The sequence below is a fragment of the Lithobates pipiens genome, unplaced genomic scaffold (genome assembly GCF_037356315.1).
Source record: "Lithobates pipiens isolate NorthernLeopardFrog02 unplaced genomic scaffold, aLitPip1_a1.2 Scaffold_18, whole genome shotgun sequence".
Taxonomy (NCBI): Eukaryota; Metazoa; Chordata; class Amphibia; order Anura; family Ranidae; genus Lithobates; species Lithobates pipiens.
In genome coordinates, this window is record NW_027507758.1 from 646,396,552 (window position 1) to 646,419,772 (window position 23,221).

The window sequence follows — 23,221 nt, forward strand, 5'->3', positions numbered from 1 at the left end:
ATTTTTTTTTACACAAAGTTGTCCGTTTATAAGATATTTCCAATGCATAGCATTTACATAGCAAAAATAACACCCCAAAATACGTTCTACTACTCCTCCTGAGTATAACGATACCACATGTGTGAGACTTTTACACAGCCTGACCACATACAGAGGCCTAATTTTGAAGTAGCACCTTCAGGCATTCTAGGAGCATAAATTACACATTTAATTTCTCAACCACCTATTACAGTTTTGAAGGCCCTGGAACACCAGGGCAATGGAAACGTCCAGGAAATGACCCCATTTTGGAAAGCTAACACCCCAACGTATAATCTATGAGGCATAATGAGTCTTTTCAATGGTTCATTTTTTTCCAGAAGTTTTCGGAAAATGTGGAAAAAAATGAAAACGCATTTTTTTTTACACAAAGTTGTCCGTTTATAAGATATTTCCAACGCATAGCATTTACATAGCAAAAATAACACCCCAAAATACGTTCTACTACTCCTCCTGAGTATAACGATACCACATGTGTGAGACTTTTACACAGCCTGACCACATACAGAGGCCTAATTTTGAAATAGCACCTTCAGGCATTCTAGGAGCATAAATTACACATTTCATTTCTCAACCACCTATTACAGTTTTGAAGGCTCTGGAACACCAGGGCAATGGAAACGTCCAGAAAATGACCCCATTTTGGAAAGCTAACACCCCAACGTATAATCCATGAGGCATAATGAGTCTTTTCAATGGTTCATTTTTTTCCAGAAGTTTTTGGAAAATGTGGAAAAAAATGAAAACGCATTTTTTTTACACAAAGTTGTCCGTTTATAAGATATTTCCAACGCATAGCATTTACATAGCAAAAATAACACCCCAAAATACATTCTACTACTCCTCCTGAGTATGGCAATACCACATGTGTGAGACGTTTACACAGCCTGACCACATACAGAGGCGCAACATGCAAGAAACACAGTCGGCGTTCCAGGGACACATAGCCTGCACATACCAAGAATTACACCCCCAAATACATTATGCTGAGCAAAGGGTAAAGAAAAGATTACCTGTGGTTTTAGATGCGCAGTTGTCCACAGGAGGATATCACTGGTCCAGGCAGCAGGCAGGGACTTGGTCAGCAACGGCGAACACAGTTTTTTAGGCAGCAGGCAGGGATACTGTCCATATTACAGTCCAGGGTCAGTGCAGAGATGTCAGCAGTGCCAAAAATATTGGTCCTGGTAATAGGCAGGTCCTTGTGGTGTGGTCAGTGCGGCATGATGGCAGTAAATCCTACAGGCAGCAGACAGAAGTAGAGCCTCGTTCAGGACAGAATGTGAAGCCTCCGAGTCTCCAGACCCTAATCTAGGAATAAGAAAACAAAGAAAATTGTTTTCTTCTTCCAGAAAAACTATACTGGAGCCCCTCACATATGTGAGACCCCGTGTTGAATCCCACTAGTCCAGTTGCAGAATACAAGATCAGTCCAAGAGGCAGGCAAATATCGTGGTCAAACAGTCCAAGGTCAGTTCCAGATCAGGCAGAGATATGTACAGAATCGTTAGACAGAAGCATGGTCGAATAACAGTCCAGGGTCAGTTCCAGATCAGGCAGAGGTATGTACAGAATCGTTAGGCAGAAGCATGGTCGAATAACAGTCCAGGGTCAGTTCCAGATCAGGCAGCGGTATGTACAGAATCGGCAGGCATAAGAGTGGTCAAATAACAAGCCAGGGTCAGTTACAGAGCAGGCAGTGGCATAAGGAGTGTGAAGGTGTATGAAGGCAGGAACTGAGGATTATGTTTACCATACTTCACTAAAAATTTATTGAAGTATGGTAACGCCGAAAACAGTCGCCTATACAGAGGCCTGGTTGGGAAGGACATTGTGCACAATAATAAGATGTGTCTCTTCTGACTCCTGCTCTGGTACACACCTTACATCTTTTTTGGCGTCTTTTGCCTGTTGGTTTGGGGGGATTTTATCCGGAAAGTGGCGCTCGGAGAGTCGACTAACAACGTCTGATCTGATATTTTCTGGTGGGCCGTTTGGAAAAATAAGGGCAGTGAAAACTTCCTCCTGGTAGCCAAAGAAACGTTTGGGGTTTTGGGTGGCGTTGCGGTAAATGACATATGAATTATAAATGGCCAATTGAAAAAAATTAATTGCTACTTTTTTGTACCAATGGTATGTCCGTCTTGTGACCAGATATGGTTCCATCATTTGGTCGTTGAAGTCGACTCCTCCCATGAACAAATTATACTCGGAAATGCATTTGGGTTTCTTTACGGGGCCATTCCTTCTGGGGATTTCCACGAAGGTATCGTTGTGGATAGAAGATAACATGTACACATGCCTTCTGTCCCTCCACTTCACTGCCAGAACCTCCTTGTTTCTTAGACTTGCGGTTTCTCCTTTCCGCAGCTTCTTGTTCACCAGACTTTGAGGAAAGCCCTTCCGATTCTTTTTTACAGTGCCACATGCTGGTGTATTCTTCCGGTGAAGGTTGTGGAACAGGGGCAGAGATGTGTAGAAGTTATCTACATAGAGGTGGTAGCCTTTATCCAGTAGGGGGTATATGAGGTCCCAAACAATTTTTCCACTGGATCCCAAGTAGTCCGGATAATTAGGGGGCTGTAGCTGGGTGTCCTTCCCTTCGTACACCTTGAATGAATATGTGTACCCTGTGGCTCGGTCACATAATTTGTAGACCTTCACCCCATAGCGGGCCCTTTTGCTGGGCATAAATTGCTTCATTCTAAGCCTGCCACTAAATTTAATAAGGGACTCATCCACACATATGTGTTGGTCCGGGGGAAAATAATTTGGGGAATATTTCTGAAAAATAATTTAGTATTGGTCGAATTTTGTAAAGGCGGTCATAATTTGGATCATTTCGTGGAAGGCACTGGGAATTGTCACTGAAATGTAAGAACCTCAGGATGATCTGATATCTGGTTCTGGGCATTACCGCGGAGAAAAGCGGTGAGTGGTGGAGGGGGTGGGTTGACCAGTAGGTACGTAATTGATTTTTTTTGTTGAGTCCCATATTAAATGTGAGGCCTAAAAAAAGCTTGAACTCCTCCACCGTTAGGTCTCTCCATTCGTAGGGACGGGCATAATAAGAGGTCGGATTTTGAAAAATAAATTGTTGTGCATACAGGTTGCACTGGGCCACAATTGAAGCCAACATGTCCTCCGTAAAAATTAAATTAAAAAAATCTATAGGGCTAAAATTCTCCGTGTCCACCTGGACTCCTGGCTGGGCGGTGAAAGGGGGAACATTGGCCTCTCCTGAATTAGGAGGAAGCCACAAGGGGTTCTGAAGGGCATAGGGAAGGCTGGCATGGCTCCTAACCCTTTGGGGCTGAGATGACACCCCACTGGTACTTGGCCTTTCTTGCCGGGGCACTGCGGTGCTGGTGGATGGCACTTCGGTGCTGGTGGACGGCACTGCCTCACTAGAACGCCTTCGTTTGATGGGCCGGATATCTTCCTCCTCGGATTCAGTCAGTGTTTCACTGCTGAGGACTGGCTCATAATTTACGTCGGCTTCAGAATCCGAATCTGAAAAGGAATCTGAAGAGGAGAGCTCCCCGTTGCTCTCGTCGGCCGTGGAAATAATTTGGTACGCCTCCTCAGCGGAAAAGACACGTTTAGCCATGGTAGCACTGATGGGCACTGATGAGGTGGCACAGATGTGCACTGATTATACAGATGGGCGCTTTTGAGGTGGCACAGATGGGTGCTTTTGAGGTGGCACAGATGGGTGCTTTTGAGGTGGCACAGATGGGTGCTTTTGAGGTGGCACAAATGGGCACTGATAGGTCGGCACAGATGTGCACTGATTTATTGCACAGATGTGCAGATTTATTGCACGGATGTGCACTGATGAGGCGGCAGATGGGCACTGCTGAGGCGGCAGATGGGCACTGCTGAGGCGGCAGATGGGCACTGCTGAGTCGGCACAGATGGGCACTGCTGAGTCGGCAGATGGGCACTGATGGGTCGGCACAGATGTGCACTGATTTATTGCACAGATGTGCAGATTTATTGCAGATGTGCACTGATGAGGCAGCAGATGGGCACTGCTGAGGCGGCACAGATGGGCACTGCTGAGGCGGCACAGATGGGCACTGCTGAAGCGGCACAGATGGGCACTGGTGAGGCAGCACAGATGGGCACTGCTGAGGCGGCACAGATGGGCACCGATTGGTACAGATGGGCACCGATTGGCACTGGCGGTGCACAGATGGGCACTGGTGGGCACTGGCAGTGCACAGATGGGGCACTGGCAGTGCACAGGTGGGCACAGGTGGCCACAGGTGGGCACAGGTGGGGTAGAGATGGGCACTGGTGGGGTAGATCTGGGCACTGGCGGGGTAGATCTGGGCACTGGCAGGGTAGATATGGGCACTGGCAGTGTAGATCTGGGCACAGATGGCAGAAACAACTTGTTTTTTATTGACTTACAGTATCTCTCTCCTCACACGCTATCGCTGTGTGAGGAGACAGATTTGGCAATGGGTGATGATCTCATTTGTTTACATTAGAGATCATCACCTATTGGAGGCGGCGATCGCGCTGTAAACGGCCGCTGTGATTAGCCGTTTACAGCGATCTGTGATTGGCTGTGTCCAGGGGACACGGCCAACACAGATTTTCCCCGATGCGCGCTCCCGGGGAGCTCTTAAAGGGGACGATGTCAATAGACGTAGTCCCGGAAATTGAGATCCGTGCTGTAGCCGTCATTTGACTATAGCGCGGATCTCAAGTGGTTAAAGCGGGAGTCCGCCGGGAATAGTTACACTTACCTGTCCAGCGCACCCGCGATGTCGGCACCCGAAGCTGATCTCTCGATCGTCTCTCGGGTGCTGCCGCCGCCATCTTGGGTATGGGAATCAGGAAGTGGAGCCGTTCGGCTTCATTTTCCGGTTCCCTACTGCGCATGCGCGAGTCGCGCTGCGCAATAAGGATGGACCCGCTACCTCTGGGATCTGTGTGTTTCCCAGCAGGCAGCGGGGGACTTTCGGAAAGGGCCGTAATCTATGCCCCTTTCCGCAGAGAGCTATCCCGGAAGTGGGTGCAGATACCTGTACTTTACAGGTACCTGCACCCCCCTCCCCCCTGAAAGGTGCCAATTGTGGCGCCGGAGGGGGGGGGAGGGTTCCAATGAGCGGAAGGTCCATTTTAGGGTGGACCTCCGCTTTAACTTTGCCTTCTTATACAAGACTGGTTATTATATGTTTCTCGGGGGGTGCAGTTCCTCTGACCTCCACAAGGTGGTGATCTCACTGCTACACAGACAGGAAGTCTCTATGGAATATAGACAGGAAGTGATGTCAGTTACACACAGGAAGTTCAGGGTGAGAGGTGAGTTGGGAGGAAATAGAGAGGAGACGTTGCTGGAAGTGGCAGAAGGCGAGGTAATAAGATCTTATCTTCTATTTACACCCAGTAACCCCCGTCATGTCCGTCCTCTTCCTCCATAGTCACTGTGATGTCTTTTATCTCCAGCAGATGATGATACACATATATAGTGTGGGAACCTAGATTAACCCCTTCAGGGGCAGAACATTTCCCCACTTACAGGGCCGGAACATTCTCTTCATTTCAGAGATAAATTCTAGTAATATGTTCCTCTAAACAAACATCACTGACAATAAATAGACAAGACAATGACCATCCTGACCATACATGGCCTACAAAGGACAATTATTACACTACACAGGCTGTTGGTCTCTGATGCTCCTCTCACCCACCTGCACATACTTTTCTGACCTCCATAAAGGAGAAGTCCAGCCTGAGATGACTTGGCTGGGCTTCTCCTATGGGTTACAGGAGTGCAGTTCGTTTTGCACTCTTGTGACCTGTTTTCAGCAGAGAGCGGGCTGAAGTCGGCTCTCTGGTGACATCACTGGAATCAGTCCAGGCACCGCATCATCGCGACAATGAAGTCTGGATCTTCCATGTGCCTGGACTGATGGCCATCTCAGCCTCTCAGCGAGCCAATGAGAGACTGAGATGGGCTCTCCCCGCCCCTCCACAGCTCCAGTGAGCGCGGGGGGCGGAGCTGTGAGAACCGAGCCATAGCAGATGTTAGATCGCTCGGTTCTCAGTGAAGAGGCGCCGGGGGACCGATGCTGCATTCACCTAGGTAAGTATGAATCTGAAAGAAAATAAATCATACGTCTCTTTTAAAGACCTTCTGCCAGCAAGTGAAGGAAGCCTTCACCTCACCATTTCACCGTTCTAGAAATATGTTACAGGATACAAAATAGACCAAGAGAACAAACCCCTCCCCCCTGCTGTCCTCCTACCAGCACTGAAATAAAACACACACACCAGTAATGTGCACTACAAGGTCCAGCCCAACAGACAGCAGTCTATGGTAACAGCATGATGAGGACAAATGTTCATTCCAACATACAAGGGTCCTGCAGCTTGTCAGATAAAGATCCGGGAAGATCCAAGGAGCTCAAACAACAAAGAAATGACAGCGCGAGATCCTCATTAGAATGGTGAAGTCATTTATTCCATAAAAACAAATAGTACACTTACATGTTAAAATCTTTATAATCAGCATAGATGGCAGAGGGGTTGCTATTGGAGAGAACAAAACCGACTCCTCCCCCACAGTTCTGTACTCCACCAACAGCATCCTCCTGCTATCCAATCCCATCCCTTCTCTTACTGCAGAGAGTGACAGTGACATCACTCCGATCAGTCAGCAGGCTGCCGGAGATTGGAGCCTTGCAGCCGGAGTTCTGGCAATTATCCTGATTACCCGACAACTCCGACCAAAAGTCAGCAAGTTCCCCTTCCTGGACATCATGATGACCCGACATTGTCCTCACAGCACTGCCTCAGAGCAAACAAGTCAAAGGAAGGATCGTATTTATCATTCCTTGTCTGCAGATCTAAAATATAACAAATCCAGTTCAGAAACTAAACAAAACCAACATAGAAAAGAGAATATCTGATCCAGCAGCCAAGAGGGTCCCGCACCTCAAAAATGTAGCAAACAGTAAAAAACTAAATGTGTTCCCATGGGGGGAGTAGTTGTTAAATGTTCAGCAAACCTCATATTACCCTCCTCACATCCACATCCTATTATTGTGTGACCAACACCATCCAAATAATTCTTACTTTCATTTCCCAAAGTTATCCGTCTACAAGGAGACCTGTATAGATCAAATGACGGCACCAATGAGGATGGAGGAGGACCGGAGTCACATGACTGAGAAGATACTAAATCTCACCCTGGAGATCATCTACCTGCTGACCGGAGAGGTGAGGAGGATTCTGGGAGGTCACATGACATCACTCTTATCTCTATTAATAAAACACAGATCTGACCGGAGAGGTGAGGAGGATTCTGGGATTCTAACATGATATTCCTATTGGTTCTCCAATACAGAGATTTCCTCTTGTGAAGTCCGGTGATCATATGGCCATCACAGTGCCTCCATGTGACTCCCTAAAACCTGAGAGACACAACATGGAGAAGATTCTAGAAGTCACCAAGAAGATGATGGAGCTGCTGACAGGAGAGGTGAGGAGGATTCTGGGAATTCTGGGACATTATCCAGTAACAGACAAGGGATGTGTCTGGATGGTGACTGTATCATTGTGTGTGTCAGGTTCCTATAAGGTGTCAGGATGTCACTGTCTATTTCTCCATGGAGGAGTGGGAGTATTTAGAAGGACACAAGGATCTCTACAAGGACGTCATGATGGACAATCAGCCGCCCCTCACATCACCGGGTAAGAGGAGACTTTATTGTAAAGGAGAGAGCAGTACGGAGGCTCCACCTAGATCCCCCATCATCTGATAAACACATAGAAACAATGTATTCAGTCAGTGTGTGTGTTTCCTACAGATGGATCCAGTAATGGGAACCCACCAGAGAGATGTCCCCGTCCTCTGTATTCCCGGGATTCCACACAGGAAGGTCACACCATCCCCCACCATCATCAGGTAGAGTAGTGACAATTATTGGTAGTTCTGATTTATACACAGCATGATTGTTACAATGAATGCTTTATTATATATTCAGAGTGGAAACCTCGGGGATGATAATATTGATATTAAAGAAGAGTATAAAGAGGAGTATGGAGTGATGGAGGAGTTTTCAGAAGGACACAAGGATATGATGGAGCCACCAAATACCAGGAACCCACCAGAGAGATGTCCCCATCCTCTGTATTCCCGGGATTCCACACAGGAAGATCACACCATCCCCCACTGTTACAAGGTTGGTGGGATGGAGGTTATCAAACACACTGATAGAGACAATGGGGCTGATTTACAAAGCATTTTCACCTGTAACACAGCGCAATTCCCTATTTACTATGAGCTTACCGGCGCACGGGCGGCCGCAATCTGTGTGCGCCGCTATAGACCTGGCACACGGCATCTTCAACTCAGAATGAAAAGAAGCTGGAAGTGCGAATATTATGGGGGTGATGTGAGGAAGTATAGATATGACTGTCCAAGTAACAAATATGCCCAAAATAGAACGGAAAAGTAACTTCCTCTGAACAAGCTTGCTGCGCCTGCAAATACACTTGGAACTGTGCTAGGTCAATTTATACACTGCGCATGCGCAAGCGGCATTTGCACCCGTTCAAGTGCTCTGGTTCACTGCGCCAGCAAAATCTTAGTAAATGTCAAGCCACGTAGGTTCATTTGCATAAGTTGAACAGGCGCACCCCCCCTCCTGAACCATACCAGGCCACATGCCCTCAACATTGGGAGGATGCTTTGGGGTCCCCCCGAAATCACCTTGTCCCCATGTTGATGAGGACAAGGGCCTCATCCCCACAACCCTGGCCGGTGGTTGTGGGGGTCTGCGGGCGGGGGGCTTATCGGAATCTGGAAGCCCCCTTTAACAAGGGGACCCCCAGATCCCAGCTTCCCCCCTGTGTGAAATGGTAAGGGGGTACAAAAGTGCCCCTACCATTTCACCAAAAAAGTGACAAAAGTGTAAAAAATAACAAGAGACAGTTTTTCACAATCACTTTATTAAAGTCTTCTTTCATCTTCTTTCTTCTGGTCTTCCTTCTTCCTTTCTTCATCCTTCGGTTTCTTCCTCTGATCCTCTTCTTCTTGCTCCGGTGTTCTCGTCCGGCATCTTCCTCCATGGTGTCTCTCTTCGTTCTCGGGCCGCTCCGTGCAATGGGAGGCTCCCGCTGTGTGATGCTTCTCTTCTTCTGACAGGTCTTATATAACGGAGGGCGGTGCCACCCGGGGACTCCACCTCCCTCTCTGAAAGAAGACTTTAATAAAGGAATTGCCAAAAAATGTCTCTTGTCATTTTTAACACTTTTGTCACTTTTTTGGTGAAATGGTAGAGTACCCTTACCATTTCACACGGGGTGAGGCCGGGATCTGGGGGTCTCCTTGTTAAAGGGGGCTTCCAGATTCCGATAAGCCCCCCGCCCGCAGACCCCCACTACCACCGGCCAGTGTGGGGATGACGCCCTTGTCCTCATCAACATGGGGACAAGGTGCTTTGGGGGGGCTACCCCAAAGCACCCTCCCAATGTTGAGGGCATGTGGCCTGGTACGATTCAGGAGGGGGGGTGCTCTCTCATCCCCCAATCTTTTCCTGCGGCCTGCCAGGTTGCGTGCTCGGATAAGGGTCTGGTATGGATTTTGAGGGTGACCCCCACACCATTTTTTTTTTTTGGGTGTGGGGTTCCCCTTAATATCCATACCAGACCTGAAGGGCCTGGTATGCTCTTGGAGGGTAACCCATGCCGTTTTTTTTTTTTTTAAATTAAAGTCTCCTGGCCTGGGGGGGTGACTTACAGTCATGTTGTAAGTTGCCCCAAGTCGTGCTGTGATCCACACTCAAGTCGTGTCCAAGTTGCCTCCCAAAGTCGCCCTGGAAGTCGTGTTGCCCCTGTGTGAATGGACTGTTAATGATACGGCGTGCGCTATTATGAATTGTGCCGGCATATTATGTGTTGCACTTATGCGTGCGCCGCTTCATACGCTCAGTTGATAATTTATCTGGCGCACAAATGGAGGTATGAACCGGCGCTGCGCATTCATCTTAGTAAATCAGCCCCAATGTGTGGATTTTCTATGTGATGTCACAATAATAAATCTTCTATCTTACAGATGATATTCTCTCTCATTCTCTTGGTTTAGAGTGGAGATCCAATGGATATAGAATTTGAGGTGAAATCAGAAGAAGAAGAAGAGAGGTATGTGAGGGATGATCAGCAGTCTATGGAGGAGGATGGAATAACGGGGACATTTATAGAGGAGGACACTCCTACAGAGATCAGCACAGGTGGGTCATTAACACTAAATACATTCCTCCACCCATACTGCTCACTGATTGGTCCAGAGTAGGGCGGGGGCTGGGTGATATCAGCCTGTAATCCCCTGGTCACTTTCCTGAGCTGTGTTCCCCGTCCTGTATTCCTGGATTTCTCTCCGATAATCTTCCTTCTCTGTGCTGCCGACACAATTTATGTCTCTAGACTGGATTTATGGAGATTCTGGGGATCAGCTGGCAGCAAAATGTTCATTTTCCCCATAGATGTTACTAGATCTAGGCACCTGGGGTATGTGATTTGGGTCTTCTGCCCCATACCCGGGTATGACAAGATCTCTGACAGAACAATCCCCCCAGGATTACTTGTTGTGTTGTCTGCTGGCTGTGCCGGGTGGAGGGATATGTCTGTATAGTCTCAGACCCAAGTCACTGAGTGCAGTCTCAGGAGATGGGAGGCAGCGGTGTGGGACCTCTGCAACTTGTCTCATGTAATCATTTCATCTTCCACTGATTACTGAATACCAATATTATGAGTCCTGACCCTTACACTGTATACTTTATATTCTACATTACATACTCCTGACCCCTGCACTATATACTCTATGTTGTACATTACATCATTCTGATACTATATAGTCCTATCTGTTGTATCTTATACAATATGTTGTACATTACATAGTCCTGACTTCTGCTCTCTCCCCTCCCCCCACTGCTATATATACACATAATATGTATTCTCTTTTGTTACACCCATTTCCTACCAGCTGGACATTTTATATCTGATGATGTGATTGGAGCACAGCAGGAACCAATCAGCTCATGTCTAGTAATAATCTTTGTATTTCTATTTTAGTAGATGGACGGGCGATGAGGAAAACCTCAGAGGATTGTCTCACTTTGTCTCCAGACTGTAAAGTAGAAGATGAGGACATCACACAGTATAGTCCAGGAGAAAACCCGACTACCTCAAATGTCCATCCGGCACCACACAGTGTAGATGGACCATCGTATTCCTCTTATCCTGAGGAACCTCAGACTGTGAGGGACAGGGCCGTCCTTCCAACAGAGAAGAGATTTTCCTGTCCTGAGTGCGGGAAGTATTTCCCGTCTAAATCCAAACTTAATGAGCATAAAAGATCTCACACAGGAGAAAAGCCGTATTCCTGTCCTGATTGTGGGAAATGCTTTGTACTAAAGTCACAACTTTTCACACATCAGAGTTCTCATAATGGGTATAGTCCAGGAGAAAACCCAACTACCTCAAATGTCCATCCGGCACCACACAGTGTAGATGGACCATCGTATTCCTCTTATCCTGAGAAACCTCAGACAGGGAGGGACGTGGCCGTTCTTCCAACAGATAAGAGGCTTTCCTGTACTGAGTGCGGGAAGTGTTTCCGTTTTAAATCCAAACTTAATGAGCATAAAAGATCTCACACAGGGGAGAAGCCATTTTCCTGTCCTGAGTGCGGGAAATGTTTTTCAGCGAAGTCCAGTCTTTATAAACATCAGAGATCTCACACAGGAGAGAAGCCGTATTCCTGTCCTGAGTGCGGGAAATGTTTTACACAGAAGTCCAGTCTTTACAAACATCAGAGATCTCACATAGGAGAGAAGCCGTATTCCTGTCCTGAGTGCGGGAAATGTTTTTCACAGAAGTCTGATCTTTCCAAACATCAGAGATCTCACACAGGAGAGAAGCCCTATTTCTGTCCCGAATGCGGGAAATGTTTTTCAGTGAAGTTCTGTCTTGACAAACATCAGAGATCTCACACAGGGGAGAAGCCATATTCCTGTCCTGAGTGCGGGAAATGTTTTTCAGTGAAGTTCTGTCTTGACAACCATCAGAGATCTCACACGGGGGAGAAGCCGTATTCTTGTCTTGACTGTGGGAAATGTTTTTCAGCAAAGTCCACTCTTTACACACATCAGAGATCTCACATGAGGGAGAAGCCGTATTCCTGTCCTGAGTGAGGGAATTGCTCCTCACTGAATTCTTGTCTTCCTGTACATCAGGGATCCCACACAACCCTCAAGGTTTATTAGTGCCTTGAGTGCGGAAAATGTCTTCTATATGAATGTTGCTGGACATCACAGCTCTCATGTGGGGAAGAAGCACCCCCTGATATACACCTCAGATATACTCCATGGCTGATCTTCATCATGTAAGAAACAGTTGATAAGGAGATCAGAGATCACCAAAGACATGGATGAAGTGTTGTAAAAATACAATGGATGGGCGGCTCATACAGGTCTGGTAATGTACTTTTATGTCATGGCTTTCTTCCGGGTCCGCACCCATGCACGCGCACACCCAGAAACCTCCACTGTCATTGGCTGTAGGACAAGTTTGTCAGCAGGTCCCAGCCAATGATTTTGCCCCGTACCCTGCTGATCGCCTGCAGCCAATGACAAATCACTCCTGTGTTTAATTTTGTAAACACGGGATCTATCTTGTGATTTCTTCTCTTCCCAAGTCCTTTTCTGTTCAGGAAGAGAAGAGAACACCACACTGTGAGTATAATCACCACACTTTACACCCACACACCTTAGATTGGCACATTTAACCCCATTGATTGCCCTCATTCACCCTTTGATCACCCCTGTCACCCAACCAGTGCCATTAGAACAGCGTCAGTGCACAGTATTTTTCACCAATTGCATCACTTGTTACATCAGATAGTGCCAGGGTCAGCTAGAATTAGATTGTCCGCACACTATCGCACTCACACTATAGGATCCTGATCACCACCATTACTAGTATAGTGTATGTATGGATCAATATCCTGATCACCACCATTACTAGTGTAGTGTCTGTATGGATCAATATCCTGATCACCACCATTACTGGTGTAGTGTCTGTATGGATCAATATCCTGATCACCAACATTAATAGTATAGTGTCTGTATGGATCAATATCCTGATCACCGCCATTACTAGTATAGTGTCTGTATGGATCAATATCCTGATCACCACCATTACTAGTATAGTGTCTGTATGGATCAATATCCTGATCACCACCATTACTGGTGTAGTGTCTGTATGGATCAATATCCTGATCACCAACATTAATAGTATAGTGTCTGTATGGATCAATATCCCGATCACCGCCATTACTAGTATAGTGTCTGTATGGATCAATATCCTGATCATCACCATTACTAGTATAGTGTCTGTACGGATCAATATCCTGATCATCAACATTACTAGTATAGTGTCTGTATGGATCAATATCCTGATCACCGCCATTACTAGTATAGTGTCTGTATGGATCAATATCCTGATCACCGCCATTACTAGTATAGTGTCTGTATGGATCAATATCCTGATCACCAACATTACTAGTATAGTGTCTGTATGGATCAATATCCCGATCACCACCATTACTAGTATAGTGTCTGTATGGATCAATATCCTGATCATGAACAGAACTGTATTGGTGTCCCCCCTTAGTAGAGTGTTCCTAATAAAACAGTGTTATTAGGATCAGCCCTTCTGCCCCCCAACAAGTGCAGTGTCAGTAGATCACCGGCACCTCTGATACATTGCACACATAACCGCAGTGTTGGCAGAATCAGGCCTGATCTCTTCTAGCACTAGCAGGTAAGTTTTATTTGTGTAGCACCCTGGAGTTTAGTCAGGGAGCTCCTCACAAATTTACTTGCCAGGAGTAGTTATCCTGGTTGATTGTTAGAGATCTATTGATCTATTAAGTTTGGCCTTGTTGCACTTTTATCTTCTACCACTAGGTGGCCGGGTATTGGTGGTGCTAGATATGAGAAGGGCAACCTAAGGCCGGGTTATGGGTATATGGGGTATCTCAGCCAATGGGCAGGGGTTTTCTTGAATCCCTTGGCCTGCTGGGAGAACCTATATATTTGGGTGGAGTCAAGTGATCAGGGTTCTGTGCCACCTAGGGAGAAAACGTTTTTGCAGAAGGGAGTTTAACAAGACTTGTGGCCCCTCATTAAAATTAGAAGTAAAGAGGTAAAGAGGTTTAACCTTAAACTACATAGAGGGCTCTTTACTGTAAGAGCGGCAAGGATGTGGAATTCCCTTCCACAGGCGGTGGTCTTAGCGGGAAGCATCGATAGTTTCAAGAAACTATTAGATAATCACTTGAACGACAGCAACATACAGGATATACAATGTAATACTGACATATAATCACACACATAGGTTGGACTTGTGTCTTTTTTCAACCTCTTCTAATATGTAACTATGTAAGCTAGCTGCTGCCATAAAAATGGTATTTAGCGTCAAAGTACCAAGGTACGGGTACAGCAATTTGCGTGAAGTGGTTAAAGGGTAACTCCACTTGCGTGGCAAAAAAAGCAAATAAAGAAAAAATAATATAGCACATATAATTGTGACACTAATCATATTGTAATTGAATGTTATTAAAAATGACCTTTCCTTTTCAATCTGCAGCCAATGTAATGTTCTGAGAATACATTGCAATATGACTACCTGGAGTTGTTCTGTACACAGAGTGTGTACTGACCACTCCCCAGAAACATCATTTCCTGCTTGTGTGATTGGCTCACCAATTTTCCCAGAAGTCTGCCCTAAGATACAAGTCAGATTTCAGACATCCCCTGAAACAAAAATGTCATTTTTTGGAGAGATACTTTCAATAGGAACACGTCTAAAGGGATGCAGGCCCAGCAGCTTTCCTCATTAGTGCCCTGCAGCTGCACACCTGACAGTTAATTATGAAACCACTCCCATTAGACTCACTCAGAACAGAGGCACAGACAAACACACAGGGATTTCTTCAGAATAACAAAAGGTAGGAATCCGCAACAAAGATTGTTATAATCCCTGCAATGTACACAGATCACCCAGAGGGGAATGTTTTTTTCTCAACAAAAGTGGAGTTACACTTTAACCATTGTAATTTACTTTGCAGGAACACCAATCAGCTGCAGCACTGATCTGTTTATTCTGACAGCAGCAGGGTGTTGCTCTCAGAATATAAACATCCATGCCTGCAGTGCTGCAGGAGGAAAAAAAATGTGTATGCCCAAGCATGAGGGGCCTGTGCAGTCAGTGAGTGGATTGCTCCTTTGCTCCAGCATATACTGTATATATTTTTTTCACCTTTTTGGTATAGATTTCAGTTAAAAAAAGTGTTTTTTATTTGCGTAAATTTCATATTGTTATTGTGTTTTATTGTTAACCATTGTTTGCTTTAGAGCAGGGGTCTCAAACTCAAATTACCTGAAGGCCACAAGACAAGTTTTCATATCCCATGGGGGCCACATGCAAACTTAAAAAACAACAGTACTGGTGTCAGTAGACGCATTATTAACCCCCATCACTGGTGTTAGCGGACGCATTATTAACCCCCATCACTGGTGTTAGCGGATGCATTATTCACCCCCAGCAGTGGTGTTAGCGGATGCATTATTAACCCCCAGCAGTGGTGTCAGTGGACGCATTAATAAACTCTAGCACTGGTGTTAGCGGATGCAGTATTATACCCCAGCACTGGTGTTAGCAGACGTATTTTTAAACCCCAGCACTGATGGTAGCGGATGCAGTATTATACCCCAGCACTGGTGTCAGTGAACACATTATTTACCCCCAGCATGGTGTCAGCGAACGCATTAGTATACCCCAGTACTGGTGTCAGCAGATGCATTATTAAGCCCCAGCACTGGTGTCAACGAACGCATTAGTAAACCCAGGGCTTGACAAATTTGCTTGGAATCTAGGAGTCAGCTTAAAAAGTTAGGAGCCAGGTCGGTAACGGCGATCCGGACCTGTCCCTGGCCTGACATGGAGACAAGTGAGGGGAAGATAGCCCCCAGCCCCCCCCCCCCCCCGTATCCAAGTCATTGCCTATAGCTCTTAGAGGGACATTTTATTTATTTCTTTTTTTTAATTGCATTTTAGTGTAAATATGAGATCTGAGGTCTAAGATTTAAGAGGACCTGTCATGCTTTTTCTATTACAAGGGATTTTTACATTCCTTGTAATAAGAATAATAGTGACACATAATAAGAAAAAGACATTTTTTTTTTAAACGCGCCCTGTCCCGCCTGCATATGAAAGCGGTGTTCAAACCAGACATGTGAGGTATTGCCTTGATTGGTAGAGCGAGAACGTTAATTCTAGCCCTAGACCTCCTCTGTAACTCAAAACATGCAACTTATAGAATTTTTTTAAACGTCGCCTATGGAGGTTTTAAAGGGTAAAATGTTGTCGCCATTCCATGAGCATGTGCAATTTTGAAGCGGGACATGCTGGGTATTAGTTTACTCGGCGTAACATTATCTTTCACAATATAAAAAAAAATTGGGCTAACTTTACTGTTGTCTTATTTTTTTATTAAATAAATTATTTTTCCCCAAAAAAGTACGCTTGTAAGTCTGCTGCGCAAATACGGTGTGACAGACAGTATTGCAACAACCACCATTTTATTCTCTAGGGTGTTAGAATAAAAAATATATATAATATTTAAGGGGTTCTAAATAAAGGGAAGAAGATAGGCAGGCAATAAAAAAACAGACAGAGGAAGCTCCATTAGCATTACTGGTTGTCATACCAACGACCACCACAAGAGGGCGCCAGATTCCAGAAGTAATCATAGGACCACAGAAGGCCTCAAAGCCGCGGCCTCAATTACCGGCCGCAGGCGGAACGGCCCGACGCGATCACGCCAGGGGGGTCCAAGGAGACAGGATACCCCCAGCTGTGCTGCCCCAGGCACCAGGTCGCTAATTCTAGTCGCAAATGCGACCTGGCGCCCGGGTTTTGTCGAGCCCAGAGTAAACCCCAGCACTGGTGTTAGCAGACACATTATTAACCCCTAGCACTGGTGTCATTGGACACATTATTAACCTCCAGCATCAAGCCGGAGTGTCCCACAAAGAGGGAGCCATGTGACGGGAGTCACTTTTGGGCACAGGGTGACCAAGAAAATAAAGAAACGTGTATCTGCCATATTAGAAATAGTGGCTGATTCATAATGCTGGGACAAATACTGTTAGGAGATGCTGATGTCAATTCCAGCCACCTGTCTCTGTCTGTGTCTGCTATAATGTAAATTAGTCTAGTGTGGCTTCTCTTTCAGCCATTGTTGTCTGGGCTAATTAACCCTGCAATTGTATGAAGGAGTTCTGTATTGAGATGTATGATAATGTGTATTGTGTAGTTGGTGAGCTAGGAGACTTGAAGTCTGTCCTAAAGGTCATGTCTCTGAGTCACCTAGGGTGTCTAAAGGATTAGATAATTAGCTCATGTTAATTAGGTTTCTGGTCTGAGGCTGTACTTTCATCCTGCTGTATATATTTGTGTGAGATCTCAAAATAAAAATTCATTCCTGTTTGAACCTCAATACAGAGCCTCGTCTCGTACTTGGGGGAGAATTATTCATATGGTTTCTTGTTTGGCTGATTGAAGTGTTCGGTAGCTGCCTTTGGGTTCAGAAATGGAATGTCCTAAATGGCTTTAACCCCTTTCATACTCGGGGTGTCGTTACAGAATAATTTAAAATGTTTTCTTAAAAGGCAATGGAAATGTTCAAAGGAATCCCATAACCATTCCATAAAAGCAATTCCCAGCATTAAACTTATATCCACACCTGTACAAAACCCTCCACACACCTACATGTATATAGATATGTATATAGATATACGCATATGTACAACCAATACTAAAAACCATTAAAACATATATAGACATGTACATATATAAAAATACAAATACAAGCCTATACATGCATGTATGCAGCAACTACTGAAATTAATAAATACAATAATGGATACTTCTATGAACACATTACCGCCAACACTCTGTGCATTGAAACAATGAAACTAAGCTAATCAATGACAATACAACGGAGGAGCAATATTGGAGCTTCCATGTACATAGTAATCATAATTGTCATATCCATATCCAATTAGCAATAAATATGCGGTCATTATATTCCATTGTTTCACGGAGAGCTCATTACCCCATTTTAGTCTAATATATTTTATGAAAACAAATCCTGTTAGATAAAAAATATTGTTACAAAAAGATTCATTATTCTAAAAATCTATTACATACCTTTAACCTCACTATCGAACTACCCTATCCAAACCTACCATCTACACACATTACTCTTATCCATATCTGCAGCAAAAAGACCCATTGTGCTTATCATCTAGTTCCAAAATTCAATGCGCCCTTCTATCCCCATGGCAACATAGCTCAATGCCATGGGTATGACCAGACTAGGTGTTTGGGCCGAGCCCCTATTGATAATATCTATATCACAGAAAGAGGGGGCCACACGCCCAAACCAGATTAGCGATAAAAGTAAGAGTAAAGGATCACCTTAGCTAAAACACATGTACTAGGGGCCTCTGTGGGTACTACAAGAGTCATATTACATTATGCAGTTCAATTTCCTCATTCAGGCCATGCGGGGCTAAAGTCCCCAAAGTAAAAATCCAAAACGCCTCTCTTGTGCATAATATCTGATACTTTTTACCACTATATAAGTCATTTGATATGACTTCTATTCCAAACACTTTGAGGCTGTCTGTATTAATATTATGGACCGCCTTGAAAATGTCTTGGTACCAAATATCTTTCTTTTTCTGTTGAAATATTACTTCTGTGCTCATTCATCCTTGTCCTCATTGGCCGTGAAGTCTGACCAACATATGTGAGGCCACAGGGGCACAGGAGGCCATATATGACATATGGGGTGCCACAGTTGATGAACTGCTTGATCTTATAGCCCTTGCCATCAACTCCGACTACATTCCTTTTTCCTGTGGCACATATGTGCGTAATTGCCACAATTACTACTCCCACACATATAACTGTCTTTTTGGTCAAAGATGGTGGTCCAAGGATTGTTGAGCCCTATGGTCCTTATCTTCTTCACTCTACTCGGGGCAATGACACTCCTTAGATCCTTGGGTCTCCTAAAGACTAGATTCGGGTGTCAGATCGGGGTCTGATTCAAGAATCTTCCAGTTTTTTTCTGAAGATTTTTTGTATAATGGTGAATTTGTTGTTAAATCTAGTACAAAATCTTACTTGTGGTTGTTTGTCTCTATCATATTTTGTCAATTTCTCACCCCCTGCACAGACATTGTCATACAGCTGTAGATATTTTTCAAAGGCTTCTTCTATGTGCTCATCTTTGTACCCCTTCTCTTTAATTTTTCTTTTTAGAATCAGGCTTTGTTCTTCATAATCATTTTTTAGCGTACAAGTCCACCTAAGTCTACAAAACTGACCGAAGGTGATATTCATAATCCACCTAGGATGATGATGGCTGCGGGCGTGAAGGTAAGAATTGCCAACACTCGGCTTGAAATGAGTTCTTGAATGGATTACTCCATTATCGTCAGCCCGTAGCTCTAGGTCTAGAAAGACCAAGGACTTTTCATCTACCACATGAGTGAATGAGATTCCGAAGTGCCCTGGTTCGATCCCGGGTTTCGGCACCAAAAAAAAAATAGAGATTCCGAAGTGATTCTTTGCACAATGTGCAAGGAATCCTTCCAGCTCATCCTCGGTACCATTCCAAATGATAATGACATCATCGATGTACCGTGCATGACTAGGTTCCTCCGAAATGGGTTGTTAGCCCAAATATATTTGAGCTCCCAATATCCTATGAATAAATTTGCATAGCTGGGAGTAAACCTAGCCACCATGGCTGTGCCCTTCACCTGCCTAAAGAAACTATTCATAAATGAAAAGTAATTGTGGGTGAAGGTAAACTCGATACACTTGTATATGAATTGGGCTTGTACAGGGTTGAACAAATGTGCTTCTGCCAAATAGTACTCTACGGCTCTAAGGCTGAATTCATGCCAAATGGATGTATACAGGGACGCTATATCGATCGATAACCATCTGTATCCTTTCTCCCATGTATACGCGGTTAAAATCTCAAGGGCATGGCCTAAGCCCTTTATTTATGATGGCAGGCTGGTTACCAATCCCTGGAGAAAATGGTCGATGTAACTACCAAGATTGCTGGTCAGACTATCAATTCCTGCAATGATTGGTCTACCTGGAGGCTTCTCCATGTCCTTATGCACCTTCGGTATGTGGTAGAACCACTGGAGGTTTTGAATATAGGAATCGATGCTCGCTTTTCGTCAGGACATGATTCAATAGTGCCCTGTCCAACGGCCCTTTAAGCTCCTTATTATAGCTACCAGTAGGGTCCCATAGGAGTCTTTCGTATGTGTTGGTATCACCAATCAGCCTAAAGGCTTCCTCCAGATATTGATCCTTATCTTGTATGACAAAGTCTCCACCTTTATCCGCTTTTCTAATTACAATTTCTGAATTCTTTCTCAGGCTGCTCAGAGGGCCCTCCATACCTACTTCATGTCCCTTTCTATATTTGTAACCTTTGTCACCACTAGGGATGAGCCGAACACCCCCCTGTTCGGTTCGCACCAGAACCTGCGAACAGACCTAAACTTCGTGTGAACTTTAGAACCCTATTAAAGTCTATGGGACTCGAACGTTCACAATCTAAAGTGCTCATTTTAAAGGGTAATATGCAGGTTACTGTCCTAAAAAGTGTTTGGGGACCTGGGTCCTGCCCCAGGGGACATGGATCAATGCAAAAAAAAGTTTTAAAAACGGACGTTTTTTCAGGAGCAGTGATTTTAATAATGATTAAAGTGAAACAATAAAAGTGTAATATTCCTTTAAATTTCGTAGCTGGGGGGTATCTATAGTATGCCTGTGAAGGGGCGTATGTTTCTGGTGCTTAGAACTGTCGCTGCACAAAGTGTCATTTGTGCAGGAAAAAAAGTCTTTTAAAATCACTTGCGGCTAAATTGTCGGGTCTCCGTAATACAGAGAACACTCAATGAGTGTTCTCTGTATTAGCCGACAATTCATTCATTCATTGATTAAAAAAAAAAAAAAAAAAAGCGTGGGGGTTCCCCTAAATTCAATCAAAAGGCCCTTCAGGTCTGACATGGATATTAAGGGGAACCCCGTGTCAAATTTAAAACAAAAATTGACGTGGGGGTCCCCCCAAATATCCATACCAGACCCTTCAGGTCTGATATGGATATTAAGGGGAACCCCGCATCAAATTAAAAAAAAAAATTGACGTGGGGGTCCCCCTAAATATCCATACCAGACCCTTTATCCGAGCACGCAACCTGGCAGGCCGCAGGAAAAGAGGGGGGGACGAGAGAACGGCCCCCCCTCCCTCCTGAACCGTACCAGGCCACATACCCTCAACATTGGGAGGATGCTTTGGGGGTCTGTGACCCCTCAAAGCACCTTGTCCCCATGTTGATAAGGACAAGGGCCTCATCCTCACAACCCTGGCCGTTGGTTGTGAGGGTCTGCGGGCGGGGGGCTTATCAGAATCTGGAAGCCCCCTTTAACAAGGGGACCCCCAGATCCCGCCCCCCCCCTGTTTGAAATGGTAAGGGGGTACAAAAGTACCCCTACCATTTCACAAAGAAAGTGTCAAAATGGTTAAATAAGACAAACACACTTTTGAAAAATTCCTTTATTAAAAATAAAAAAAATAAAAAAAAAATTCCAGCGGTGCTAATCCACTCTTGCTATCCAGCGACGGGTCTCCGGGGTCCAGCGATGGATGATCATATCCAGCGACGGGGGATCTCTCAGTCCAGCGCTGTCCATACCTCCTTCTTCTGTCTCCACTGCGGAGACACTGCAGAGAGCCGAGCGCTGACATTTCTTATATTGGGAGGGTGGGGCCACCCGTCACCTGACCCCGCCCCTCTGACGCAGGAGAGGGAAGCCAGGGGTTCCCCAGTGACGTGTGGGTGACCCCGCCCCCTCTGATGTAACGGAAACCTGCTCATTGAGTGTTTTTTTTTTTTTGCAATGCATATTTTTTTTTTGCGGAGACCCGACAATTTAGCCGCAAGTGATTTTAAAAGACTTTTTTTCCTGCACAAATGACACTTTGTGCAGCGACAGTTCTAAGCACCAGAAACATGCGCCCCTTCACAGGCATACTATAGATACCCCCCAGCTACGAAATTTAAAGGAATATTACACTTTTATTGTTTCACTTTAATCATTATTAAAATCACTGCTCCTGAAAAAACGGCCGTTTTTAAAACTTTTTTTTGCATTGATCCATGTCCCCTGGGGCAAGACCCGGGTCCCCAAACACTTTTTAGGACAGTAATCTGCATATTACCCTTTAAAATGAGCACTTTAGATTTCTCCCATAGACTTGTATAGGGTGTTCCCGGCTTTTCGAATTTGCTGCGAACAGCCCAAATTGTTCACTGTTCGCTGAACAGGCAAACAGGCAATGTTCGAGTAGAACATGAGTTCGACTCGAACTCGAAGCTCATCCCTAGTCACCACACATCTTCCTAAACTCTTCCATCACAACCTCATAAAAAGTGGGTATGAAGTTGCCCTTATTCCAGTGCGGGTAGAAGCTTGATTTTGGTCTAAAATCCGTATTGATATTCTCTCCCTCCAATGCCAAGGTGGGGGTCTCGTCAACAAACTCTTGGCCTCCTTCTGTATATAATTCCTCCAAAATCTCCAGCATTATTATTTATTATATTATATTATTTATTCTGCATTGCAAAAAAAAAATATGGCCTGGTCATGAAGAGGGTAAATCTTCCCGAGGTGAAGTGGTTTAATAAAAAAATGAAAGTTACACCAAAGCACATAAAATTCCCCCCCCCAAAAAAATGTTGAGGCCCCCCACCTCCACATATACACACATATGAATGTAAACACAAGTGTTAGGGCGCCTACACTTGAAAACAATTATTGTGATACATATGTTACAAATCGCCACACACGCCGGAACGAGAGCGATAATTCTATCCCCAGACCTCCTCCATAACACTAAACTGATGACCTATAGGAGGATTTTGAACATCCCCTATAGAAAATATAGGGTACAGCAATTTGTCGCCATTCAGGGGTGCACACAAATTTA

The 23,221-nt window shown here is 44.9% G+C and overlaps 2 protein-coding genes across 2 annotated transcripts; both read left to right on the forward strand.

Moving 5' to 3' along the window:
• Positions 1-5,288: 5,288 nt before the first annotated feature.
• Positions 5,289-8,704, forward strand: LOC143989763 (uncharacterized). The gene is made up of 6 exons (XM_077490034.1): positions 5,289-5,411; positions 7,150-7,278; positions 7,406-7,540; positions 7,629-7,752; positions 7,869-7,966; positions 8,046-8,704. The coding sequence occupies exons 1-6, from the start codon at positions 5,304-5,306 to the stop codon at positions 8,517-8,519; spliced, it is 1,068 nt and encodes a 355-aa protein (XP_077346160.1). The 5' UTR covers positions 5,289-5,303; the 3' UTR covers positions 8,520-8,704.
• A 1,420-nt stretch (positions 8,705-10,124) lies between these two features.
• Positions 10,125-17,626, forward strand: LOC143989734 (uncharacterized). The gene is made up of 2 exons (XM_077490008.1): positions 10,125-10,292; positions 11,134-17,626. Exons 1-2 carry the CDS (start codon positions 10,160-10,162, stop codon positions 12,252-12,254), a joined length of 1,254 nt encoding a protein of 417 aa, XP_077346134.1. The 5' UTR covers positions 10,125-10,159; the 3' UTR covers positions 12,255-17,626.
• The last annotated feature ends 5,595 nt before the right edge of the window (positions 17,627-23,221 follow it).

What these genes read in the sequence shown, in the direction of transcription:
- LOC143989763 (XM_077490034.1), top strand. Translation starts at nt 5,304, where the DNA reads ATGGAATATAGACAGGAAGTGATGTCAGTTACACACAGGAAGTTCAGG. An exon ending in TCTACCTGCTGACCGGAGAG is followed by an intron (nt 7,279 to 7,405) that starts GTGAGGAGGATT and finishes TCTCCAATACAG; the next exon opens with AGATTTCCTCTTGTGAAGTC. An exon ending in TGGAGCTGCTGACAGGAGAG is followed by an intron (nt 7,541 to 7,628) that starts GTGAGGAGGATT and finishes TGTGTGTGTCAG; the next exon opens with GTTCCTATAAGGTGTCAGGA.
- LOC143989734 (XM_077490008.1), top strand. Translation starts at nt 10,160, where the DNA reads ATGGATATAGAATTTGAGGTGAAATCAGAAGAAGAAGAAGAGAGGTAT. An exon ending in TCCTACAGAGATCAGCACAG is followed by an intron (nt 10,293 to 11,133) that starts GTGGGTCATTAA and finishes TTTCTATTTTAG; the next exon opens with TAGATGGACGGGCGATGAGG.